Raw genomic sequence first — 12,799 nt, 5'->3', positions numbered from 1 at the left:
GAGCAATTCCACCACGCTCTTGGTCGCAGGCAAAGATAGTCATTTTCCCTGAGAAAAACAACCCTGTATCTGAACTCGGCTCTTACCGACCAATTACATTGACAACGTGGATTCCAAAGTGTATTCGAAATTCTCCAATAATTATTAAGGTGGTATTCAGATGCCAGCACAAGTTTATAACAGAGAGAGGCACAACCAATCATATTAGAAGGGTAGTTACCAACTTTGACGCCGCTCAGGTTGCAGGAGATGCTGTGGCTTTGATTCTGCTGGATGTGGAGAAATCTTTTGATGGGGTCTACTGGCAATTTCTATGGGCTGTAATGCAGAGTGCGGATGTTGGGCCAGGATTTCTACAAGCAGTCAAGGCTCTACATCATAGCCCAGAAACTAGAGTGTTTGTGGCAGGCTAGTTCCCGGAGTTGTTTAAGAGCACTCGGGGGACTAGGCAAGGATGTCTTTGTTCCACACTCTTATTCGCATTGTATATTGATCAATTTTTACGCAGGCTCAAGCAAAATATCATAATTCCTCCTATGTCTTTTAAAGGATGGGTACTAAAACCCTAGCATATGCAGATGACATAGCGCTTGTGACACTGGATCCAGCAACAGCTCTTTTGGAGGTAGCGAGAGAGAGGTGACCCGCTTCGGGACTATTTTAGGCTCATTAAATAAGGAAAAATCAATAATCACTATTAATAAAGGAATTGCACTATTACATCCTCGTGTAGCAATGAGTGCAGTAAATTTAGGAATAACCCGCTCTTCTGACTTAGAAGTAATTCTTAAAGAAAATGTTGACCCCTTTATAGAAAAAGTGAAAAAATATCTCAGCAGATTGAATAACTTGCACTTATCTCTAGAAGGGAGGTTTAATGTGATTAAAATGTTTTTTTCTCCAAAATTCAGCCCCTTCCCTGTAGAGATCGAGAATATATGGTTTAAGAGATAGGAAGAGCTGATGTCACGATTTGTCTGGGCATGCTCGAAACCGAGAAGGGCTTTAACATTTTTGACACTTACAAAGGATAGATACTAACCCACCTGTATTTTAGCAATTGTTAGCCTGGGTTCTTGCAGTCGATAATCTAGAAAAAAGCAATCAACTCAAATAAAGGGGAGCAGGGTAGAAGAAAACGACGGTCGAGTTGAGTCCTGCTTGTAGATTGGATTGAACTGGGTGGCTGAGGTGGCAAGTTGGCTGATCTTGCATTATGGTTTATAAAAGATTTGCACTGTGCTCTTTTAGAATTGAAGCATTCTTTCTTGTAGATATGTAGCTACATTTCAAGAGAATCGGGGGTTTCCCTCCTTTTGTAAGATGGTAATATGTAATAATGTCATTTTATGTGATTATGGTTAATTGTGCGGGGGTTGGAGTTTTTGATCCAGTGAATAATGCTGTTTTAAAAAAATAATTGCAATGAAATGTATAATAATAATAATAATAAAGAATTTTTTTTTTAAATAAACATTAAAGTAAATATAGAATAGAAAGAACAGGAACGTGATTGCTGACATTTTACAGTCAACAAAATAAATTTAACAACTAGAATCTTGCTTCAGTCTTGCATTTGATTTGAGCAATTTGAATGTGCTCCTTTTTTACAATGCAGTCAACATAGGAGGTAGTCCTTTATATGGTGTCACATGGAGGACTTTCTCTTAGGTATGTGTCCAAAAAGTTATTTAGTACATAAACGATTGGAAGGCTCCTGTGAAAATGAAAATATTGATGCATTTTGGACTTCATTACTATGGGCCTCCTCAGGTCAATGGAAGAAGGAAGTACCTTGTCATATGTCCAGTGCAAGCCCTTTTTTGCTTTCCCTGTGTTAGCAGACAGTCCTCCTCTTTGCGCACGTTACTATACAAATGTATCTTGCATTGTGCCACACTTTACTTTCACACAGACCGGGCTGTTGTTTTCAATTTCTGTTCATTCTTGGGATTTAGGGGCAGATGTATCAAGATACCATTTTGCACTTCTCAAATAGCGATTGTTAAGGAATCGCTATTTGAGAAGTGCAAAATGGTATGTATGTAGAATTTCGCTATTTATTAGCGATTCCTTAGAATTCCTTAATTGCGATTAGCAAATTGCTAATCGCAATTAAGGAATAATTTCCCATTCATTTCTATGGGCCAGGAGGCCCGTAGGAATGAATGTAAAATTATACTCAATTTGCGATTAGCAATTAGCTAATCGCAAATTGAGAATAATTTCAAGGGTGTCTAAAGGACACCCTGCTGCACCCCTGAATTTGATATGTGTACGCATATGGCACACATACATGCCCTAAGGGCATGTATGAGCGTCATATGGCACCTTTAGAATTTAAAAAAAGTGCTTTTTGAAAAGAATTTGCAAGTTACCACCAACTACAAGTTGATGGTAATTTGCGAATTCTTAGTCAAAAATCGCAACACTGAAATGCTTAATACGTTTCAAATGAGTTATCGCAATTTGCGATTCCTTAACAGCCTCGCAATATTAAGGAATAGCTAAATTTGCGATTCCTTAATATTGCGAGGCTTTTTGCTTGATACATTCCAAAACCCGTTTTTTTTGTCGCAAACGCTGCTATTTTCCGAATCGCAGCGTTTGCGACAAAAGAAACGGATGATACATCTGCCCCTTAGTCTGAACACTGTAGACAGGGTCAAACAACAACGCCCCTTGTTATTCTGTTCTGGTCAGGCCCTGGCACCTAGATAAAACACGCAAATGCAGCTGTTGTTTAGGAACACACACTTTTGTCATATAGGTATGCACAGATAGGTAACTACTTGGAGAGGGATCTTTCCAGGGAAGAGAGTATGACAGCACCTGAGATGTAGAAATGTAATCTGTGCATGCTAAGGTATGGGGTATGCTAAAAACACCCAGAGATCTTCTGACTTACAATCATGTTGCTTCTGTAGAAGGGGAGGGGGTTAGGCTACCCTGTCTTATATAATGACAGCTCCTTTTATGATCAATAGACTACTTACTATGCTGACCATATTTGTGTTAGGCATTTTCTTACTTATTGTGCCACACATACTGAATACTAAAGCACAATAGTTGAAATAAAACATTTTAAACATTTCTTGTGTCCCAGTCAGATATTATTGTGGACCAGTTCTAGTGTGAGAGTGAAAGGGTGTGGCCTGCATCCACGATTTCTGAGATGGTCGGGAGTGTTGTGTTCTGGCATCGAATTACTTGTTCCTCTGTGAGTAAGTAGGAGGGCAAGTGAGACACTATAGCTAGTGGGTCCCGGGCTCATGGGTCGTCAGGGGGTAGGATGACTCAGTCCCTGCCTACTAAGGCCCTATGATCTCAAGCATAGTTCTGTGATTATGCAAATCCCTGCAACAACCTAATGGTTAGAAAATATATACATTGTAAAATGGTTACACAAGCTAAAAAGTTTTTTTTGTACGCCTTGAGATAAAAACCTGGTACGGGAACCTTAGGGTTTAGTACATGCAAAGTGGAATATAAAAGGCTAAAACTATGTCACAAATATGTTCACAAGCAGTTTGTACCGTAGGGGCCAAGCTACCATGCAAGCCCAACTATCATGATGAAATTCAGCTGGAAATGGAGTGTCATTAAATTGGTGGCCTGAAAGTGCCTACAGTTTATGACAGAAGTGTTGCATGTTCATATTTCTCTAGGACCCTCGTGCAGGACAGTTAATGAATGGTGCATATTTAACTAAAGTGCCCATGTAGATGTGGTTATCAGCAGTGAAATTATCTGCTAGAAAAATCACTTTAGTTGCCTGATAGCGTTGTTGGCTATTGGTGTTTATATGTCCTGGTGCACAGGGTGCATGCAGGTGGGTCTGTGGAGAGAAAACAGTTTCTCATTGTCAGCATTTGGCCTGCGCTAGGGGAGAAGCATATGGGAGGCAAAAGAATTATAATTAAGCCTTACCTTTCAGGAATTTACATGTGTGGCTGACCTGGTCAGGGATCAAGGTTGCAGTCCAGAGTAGAGAAATCCTTCGTCCACTAGTTAGGCTCATGAGAAAATGAGATCTGCATAGTGTGCAACTGTAGGCAATTGGGTTGCACTAAAAAGCAGCAAAAACCTTTGTCTGCTTTTGTGGGGTAGGGAAGGGAGCTGTGAACATAATTCACAGAAGGTAAGCAGATGCTGGCAGAATGGGGTGCCATGTGAAGCAAATATTGGAGCTGGCTGGACGAATTAGTTTGGCTGTGCGGTGGAGTCCTCCGTGTGCTGGAACCAGTCTTTGTGCTGCTGGTGCGTTTAAGAATGCATAGGCTTAGTCAACAGTAGTAGAGCAACCACGTAACATCTACTGGTGTGCATTGTTCAGAGTTTGTAGCGTGGTTAAAAAGATGTGCCGTTCAGACCACATGATGGTTAGTGAAATCTGTCGGCCATCTTGGAGTGTCTCCCTGCTTGGAAATTTGCAGTGCATGTCTCATGTTGGCAGCTGAGGAAAACTCTTGTTGGTGCATATCAGTGTTAGATTAAGCGATTGTACAATGAGGCTGAGATGTGACATGAATCATTAATTTCGTATTGTGGAACTAATGATGGCATGCCCTTTGGAAAATGGGTGCCAATTGGTACCTGGGCAAAAATGGCCCAACCCCGTCTATGTAGTGCGCATCCGATTTACAGAGCTGCACAAAAATAAAATACATATATAAGTATTTCAAGCATATTGTAAACATATTATAAACATATTGAATTAACAGTTAGCATGTAGAACACATGTGTAAATATACAGTTACATAGTACAACCAGAACATTGTGCATAGCAAGGAGGTATATATATTATTCTGGAATAAGTTGGCACATACTGTCACATGAAATTCAGTTAGAGTTAGGCCCACATCTCATGTAAGATGTTGAGCTCCTTTGTGGCTGTCCCAAATCTCTGTATCATCCTGGTTTGTCTTCTGTTTAAGTTCGACTCAAATGACATTCATCTGTAGTTTCTGTGGACTTCAAAGAGTACTGATCATAGGACGTTGTTGACATTTTTGTAGTGTTTTATAAGGGGAACACCTGGCACTGCACGTCTGACTATGGATCTGTGCTGCAATACACGTGCTATCACAGATTAGGTCCTTTGGTTAAAGTACACCAATTCACATGGGCATTGTATGCACTATATCATGGTTTTTATGTTTCAATTGGAGAACTTCAATGTGTAAGTGGAGAAGTGTGGCTCAATGGTTAGAGCGGCAGACCTTGATGCAGAGTGCTGGCCAGGGACCAGGGTTCGATTCCCGCCTCGGCGGGATCGGGCTTAAATTCCTCTGACCGGATATTCTCGCCTCAGTGCCGTATCTAAGCATGGGCCCCACGCTGCAACTCTGGGCAATAGCTTGCTTAGTCTCCACAACGGCCCCCGATACACAAGGGATGCCTGGTTTCACCATGGGATGCCCAGGAGTGGACACCTCACAAGGAAAAGCCAGGAGGGGTTCCCTTGTGGTAGGAGTACAAGCGCCGGGATGCTTACGGGTTACTGTTCGCGCTATACAAATACAACACATTAATGTAACTTGCCATTGAGAGTGGAATTTTTACTATTGCTAATAAACTGGCAGGCTGAACAGTTATTCTATTTGTAGTGTCCTATGACAGGGGCAGTTCTAATATTTCTCTGAGGTCTTTCTTCCTTTCTTCTAGGCCAGTGGCTTAGATTAGTCGATCTCGTAAGTTGCATACCTTTCCAAATGAGAGCATACGTATGGGATTTCTAAAGGGGTCAACATCTTCCAGTTTCTTTCTATTATGTTCCTGACTTTGTTGGCTTTGGGGTTGTAGGTGATAACGTAAGGGAGAGGGGTATCTTCTTGGTGTATTTTGAGGAAGAGCAATGTCTTTTTAGGAGTGAACCAGTTTTTTCTTAAATGCAGCCTTTACAAGTTTTTGGGGATATTCTCTGTTGACTAACGTGTTTACCAAAATACTGGCAATATTAAAGTAGTCATTCTTATGGGAACAAGTTCTCCTGATAGGGAGAAATTGTCCATATGACACGTTTACTTTCAGGGTTTGGGTGTGTCCACTGGAGAAGTTTAACTGGGTGTTGCAGGCAGTGGGCTTGGTGTAGAGTCTGATTTCTATGTTCCCTTCCTTCCCCATTATTCATAGGTCTAAAAAGTTCACTTTCTTAGGGTCACTTGATATAGGTAACTTTAGGTCAGCTGTCCTTTGGTTCATCCTCTCATAGAATGCTAAAAGTGTTTGTTTATCTCCTTCCCATATCATATGATGTTTTTCGATACCAGTGTCTAATGTTAGTTCTGTATGGGTTTTCGTTGTTGTAAACCCATTTATTTTTTAAGCAGGTCATTACCAGGCTTGCTACTTCTGGTGTGAAGCTACACTTCACCAGGCTCTTCGAGCAGTAGCAGTACCCCCCACCCCCCTCTCCCCTCAGCGCCTTGGGACCCTCACCGGTAAGTAGCGCGGTTTACAAGTACTCTGATTGAATGATTGATTGATTGATTGATTGTAGGTATAGATCTTATTTAAATACAAAACAAATATTTTTCAGGCATAGTGTGGCAAGGGGCACCAGAAATTAGGTTGGGACATCATGAGGTGTGAGTCTAGTTTCTGAGGTAGCTCTTATCATCCTTAGGCATATTTGTGTATAGATGCCTCAATATCAAAGGTCAATAAATACTCCTTACTTTCATCAAAGGGAATAAATGCCACCTTAATAATGAAGTTCATTGAGTCCCTAGTGTAGGCCTGTGTGTTAACCAAAAAGATTTAAGAAAATATCTATTAGACGTGCCAATGGTTCTAGAAGGGACCCACATGCAGTGATAATGGGTCTTCCAGGAGGGTTGACTGGATCTGTACGGATTTTGGGGAGGACACATATGAATGGGATTCTGCAATCTATTTTATTTAGAAATTAGTTTTTTTTTTGCAGATCCATCCTTCTTCTGCTGCTTCTGTGGCGAGCATGTTGACTTTACCGGCTAACTCTCTGGTGGGATTCTTTTTTATGAGGCAATAGTGGACCATGGTACTCGGTAGTGATGAAATTCCAAAACAGGTAACAATTACACAATCATGAAAGTCCTACCTAACAACACTTGTCCAGCTCTAAGCGTTCAATGGTTTTAAGTGCATGGTAGAAAACGCCAACAGAAATTTATTGTTTAGTTTTCAAGGTCAAGTTGTGAGGAGACTTTGGAGGAGATATTTGGGTAACTGAATAGATCAATTGTGAAATACTTCTACCGTGGGATTGCTCAAGGATTATGAGTTTGGAGCAAATCTGACATAATGTGGTTCATCAGGTAGAGCTAAGGCTGTCCCACAGTATATCAAGATAATAACGGTATTGATCATAGGCATGTAAGAAAATGCAGGATGTAGTATTAAGGCATGAAAAAAATGCGATGCAGGTGGAAATGTATTAGTTGTTTGGGAATTATTCTTACTAAGGCATAGATGCATCAAGGTAAAATCCGCTCGCAAAGGGGAAGATTCTCAGAATCTGAATCTGCCCCTTTGCGACAGGGATTTTTACATTTGGGATGCATCATCCCTAATGCAAAAATGGCATTTAAGAAATTGCAAAATTGCGATTACTTGCATTTAAGGAATCTCAAATTGAGATTTCTTAAATGCAATGCATTAAAGTTTAAAAAATAGCGATTTCGCTAATAGGGCTTGTAAATTACCATAAAGTTGAACTTCATGGTAATTTGCAAAAACTTTGAAAAAGTTTCATGTTGCGCACACACATGCCATAAGGCAATGTGTGTGCCCAACATATGTGCACAGATCAATTTCTGGGGTGCAACAGGGTGTCTTTTCTACACCCCTGCACCCTTGATATCGCATTCACAATTTGCGATTCGCTAATTGCGATTCGCAAATTGAAAAATTCTTCTCATTCATTCCGATGGGCCTCTAGGCCCATAGGAATAGATTGGGAGGTATTCCTTAATTGCGACTCGCAATTTGCGACTCGCAATTAAGGAATTTTAAGAAATCGCTATTTTGTTAGTGATTTCTTCATGCATTGCATTTTGCTATTACTTAATAGCTAATCGTTATTTTTCGCTATTAAGGAATAGCAAAATGGTTTCTTGATGCATCTGGGGGTAAATCTTTAAGGCATTCCTTTCTTTCCTTTTCCAGATGTCTAGAAGTTTGCTCAAATATTTAAACTATTATAACTGTAGATCTGTACAATAGTTAATTGGTGGCAATCCAATAGTAATCTTCAGCTCTTGACAAAGAGATTGCCTACATAGGCACCTCTTTGTGCAGGGGTTATGGAGTTTACCACATCTGGTAAATACTTGGTGCAATAAAGACTGCAACTCTGGAGTTTTCTCCAGGGTTTTATCAGAAGAAAGTCCCCAACAGGTACCAGTGCACAAAGCAATAAAAACTGCATGTAATTCTCTTTTTGCGGAGCACAACTAAAAATAGGGGTCATTTGTTTTTCCCTGAAATATTGCTATTTATTGTGGAATTTATGTAGCTAATAGCCCTCTTGCACAATTGTAATCAAGCCTTTATTGTTCATATTCCCACCCACAACACCAAACCTAGTCATTCAAACTCAAAGCATATATTTGGTACTCATACTTGTATATTAATTAGTCTTGGCTCCTATACACTTGCCCTCTCAAAGCTCTTATGTGTTATGTCGGTACACTACGCTCTCTCTGTCACAATCTCTTCACTGTGTGGAACTCTGTGCTGCATTGAGAGTTCCATCCTGCCACTATTTTTGGTACTGCAGTGGAATGCTCTCCAGAACCCATTGTGCTCCATCTCCATCACTCAGCTGAGAGAAATTTTCGCAAACCACTTTGTAAGCCAGGAAATTTGTCAAGGGTGCTTGACAGAGCGCAACAACATCCTCATCATATCACCTTTGCTCTGATTTACTCCACAGCATTCCTTCTCCATTTATCAGACAAACTGAGCATCTAAATCTCTTCTTGCATGTCAATATCCATGCCATGTAAAGTTTCTTCTTTCACTGCTCACTAGCATGTACAAATGCCTACTCACTGATCTAACAAGTACCCCAGACACAATTCTCATGAACGACCTTGCAATGGTAAAAATTACTTGTCCAATAAGGGCTTATTCAAAAATGAATACCTTAGACCTCAGTCCTTAAATATGTTGGTACCATAACTAATGTTGAAATCGACTTAAAATATGACATAGTTTGAGCTCTAAAAGTTGTCAATGAGTTTTTGTACTTACTGCATAGTCCATCCTCACAGTTGTTGGGGCATCCTTCGCATGGCTCACCTTCTTCATATGGCTTGTGTGCTCTCAAATAATCGTTTGTCCTAAACATTTTTAATGTAAATGTGAAAGGTTAGGGCAATCACACAAACAGCATTGAATAATAGCAAACGCCTTGAGGGAGGGAATGTTAATCCGACAAAGAGTAACTTAATGTGTTTCAAAGGACAGGCACACTTATGACTTTAAAGTATGAAGAACCAAAGTTGCCACCATATATTTTAGAAAGGTGTTCTAAATGTCTTGTTTCTTTCTTCACTCCTGATCTATTTTGAGAAGAGGGAAAACAGGCATTCTTAGACTATTTCACGCTGTTCCAGTGCGTTTTCCCAACTGCAGAAGACCTCAAAGGTTCTTTTTAGTTTTTATGAATCTGGTCAACCGCCTGGACAATCTTTATACTGGAAATGATATCCCTCCAAGGTCCTAATTCTGACCCCATATGCAATAGCTTGAAGGAAAATTGCTTAAGGATAAATCCATTACCACGTTTTCGTTTTTATCCTGGATTTACTTTAAACCCGCAATCCATGGTTTTCAGATCAGAATTAGGAGTAACATATCTTAACAATCGGTCCCAATATTTTGATTACAGTTAATCATCCACCCTAACCTTCCCACTTCTCCATCAAGTGCTCTGAACTAATTGAAATGTGACAAGTAGCACTGCATAAAATAACTGCAAAAAAAAGATAATATGTTTGGTTAACTAGGTCCTCGACTTATATAATACATGGGATTCTGTAGCCCCTGTATAAATGGCAGTCTCTTATTTCTCCATAATACATGGGATTCTGTAATCCCTGCATGAATGCCAGTCTTTAATTTCTTTATTATCGGCAACTTTGAGATGCACCCAGTCACCGATTCTAAAGAAAAGACGTCAGAACTCAACTATTATAAGTGATTACAGTCCAATTCTGTCATGACAATGCCTGCTGACAGAGCCAGAAGCTGAGGTGAAAGGCAGGTCAGGTCACAGAGCATAAGTGAATCAGCTATGTAAAGCAACAAAACTGGAACATTACATTTCTTTCTTCTGTTCTATTTGTATAGCTTACAATGACAAGCAGAGAGCACATGCTTATTTGTGCACTCCTTAGATAGAGAAAAGCTAGAACCTTACTGCATGTAATTTCACTTTCTGAGCTACTGTAGCTTTTATTATTTTTTTTTAAAACTGATTTGCATTGAACTGTTTCTAATATCTGTTTGCAACAAATTTCTAACATGATTTTGATATGTTTAATTTTGCATTAGAGATTTAATTTTTATTCTTTATGTTTGCAAACATGCTCACTCTTCCATATTAAAGAGCTACAAAGCATGGTGTTAAGTAGTTTGTGGTAAAGGTGATGGCGTGGCCATGTATTATATGGGATAAAGTACCCTCTGGTGTACATTATAATGATATTGCAGGTCAACTAGGAGTTTCATAACAGTATAAAGGAACTCAGCCTTTTTCCTTGTTCCTCTATATGGTTACGGATCTCCTCACTGACTTGCATTGTCCATATATTGTACAGCAGGGAGTACTTTATCCGTATAAAATGTATGTAATTCTGCCATCCTTGTATTAAAAAAAAGTCTCTAATTTCTTTGCTGGGCCTGGTGACCAGTGGACTAATGCATACACTGTAGGAGCCTGTGTTCGACCTCATGGTCACAGGTTCTATTACCGGCGGGTCTACGTAGCCTTGCATCCAGCTGAGGTCGATAAAATGAGTACCATTGAATTGTGTAACATTATACTTCTGTTATTCAGCGCCTTGAGACCCTTGGGTGAAACGTGCACTTTACAAATACACATGTTTTGTTATGTTTTTGTAATCGGAGTATGTGATACATCCAGTAGCTGAAGATAACGAAATTGTGTAACCACTCAAATGCCTTTTACAAAAAAAACTTATTTTATTAAACTGATTCTAAGTTCTTTTGACAACAAATATTTAACAGCTGTTTTATGTTTCAAATTTTGCACTAGAGTCTTATTTTTACCCTTCGAATTTGCAAAAATGTTCTTTCTTCAATATGAAACAGCTAAGTATCAAGACATTAAATGGCTTATGGGAGACTGATGGTGTGACCATGTGTAATAACAAATAAAGTATCTCCGCTGTACATGTACATCTCAAAGTTCTATAACCTTATTAAGGATCTCAGTCTTGAGTCTCGCTCCTCTGTGTGGTCATGGAACTCCTCGGTGACTCGTAATATCATTAAAATGTACAGCAGGTGGTACTTTATCGCATATATCACGGAACCTAAGAAGTAAACGATCTTTTGCACCTTAAACTACGGGCATGCATTCAGTGTTAACTCAGGGCAAAACAGCTGTTGCCACCAACTTTTACAAAAACGCAAAAAACAAAAGGCGAACCGGCCATAAATGGACATACTTGTGGAATCAATGGCTTTCCAAATGGATAAGTTTTGTGTCTATCTGCTGTTAAATGTGCACTTTCCATGAACCAAACACTCAGCTATTCCATTCAAAGGAGGACATATATGCAGTTACCTTGGATAAAAAGTCTATGCATAGCCTCTCCGGCAGTCTTTTGGAAACTTGCAAAGCTTTCATCATCAAGTAAAATTTGTATGACCTATTTCACTCAGTTTTCAGTTTTTTTTTTATGTCCACGCATAGCTATGGATATTCTGCAAAGGTTATTCAGCTCTTTAAAATTCCCAAACACATACACAGCACAGCCTAACGAATCCGGAAAATAACCACTCCTACCTCTAGTGTAGAAAATGTCAAGGGCAAGTGTTGGGGGTCTGTTACCTGGACACCTGGCCTATTCTGAACTGATATGATGAACCTCCAGATAGGAAGCATGTATGCTCTTTTGATAGAAGGAAGCACACACAAATCTGAAACAAGGATTACAGGTTATCAGTGCTTTTTTGCTGGGAACGTGATCTGATTGTTCTTATCCAACCATGGTATTAGACGTGGTGATGACACTGCACTTTACAATTCTTGATTGTGTTATTTGTGCAGGCATTTTTTTAAATCATAATACCATTGGTATTATTTCACCCAAAATAATAATGAGGAAAATATATGTGGCTAAGGAGTTTATCAGACCATTAAATCACATTTAGGGGGATATGTGCAATGGAAGTTGCGGAACGTGTTGTTAGCCTCCTGGGCTTAACGACACGCTCCGCAACTTCGGAAGTTCAAGGCTGCACCATAATTACAAGCATGTGGTGCAGCCTTTAGCAACTTAGCCCCCACGCATGCACTCTTGCATCAGAGTGCAAGAGTGTCCGCGTGCAGGGGAGGATTGGTTATGTGTAGGAAGGTGTCCCTTTCTGCACATAAACAATCCTAAAATGCATGAAGCAGCACACATGAAAGTTACAAAAAGGCATTTTTAAAAAGGTTTGTTTATGTACAGGAAGGGGCACCTTCCTGTACATAAACAAACCATGGCATTTTGCTTTTTCCATGTGTGCTGCACAAGGCAGCACACATGGAAAAAGCAAAAACGGGGAGAAATGATGC

The 12,799-nt window shown here is 39.8% G+C and overlaps 1 protein-coding gene across 1 annotated transcript in view; it reads right to left on the bottom strand.

Moving 5' to 3' along the window:
- Nucleotides 1–12,799, bottom strand: part of LOC147706970 (cysteine-rich secretory protein 2-like) — a 104,044-nt gene that overhangs the window by 38,870 nt on the left and 52,375 nt on the right. Inside the window, exon 6 of the mRNA XM_086925154.1 lies at nt 9,241–9,329. Coding sequence (XP_086781280.1) covers nt 9,241–9,329 — 89 coding nt within the window. The remainder of the gene's footprint in view (nt 1–9,240; nt 9,330–12,799) is intronic.

The sequence above is a fragment of the Lissotriton vulgaris genome, chromosome 6, assembly GCF_964263255.1.
Source record: "Lissotriton vulgaris chromosome 6, aLisVul1.2, whole genome shotgun sequence".
NCBI classification, from domain to species: Eukaryota; Metazoa; Chordata; class Amphibia; order Caudata; family Salamandridae; genus Lissotriton; species Lissotriton vulgaris.
This window is presented reverse-complemented; position numbering and strand designations above follow the sequence as displayed.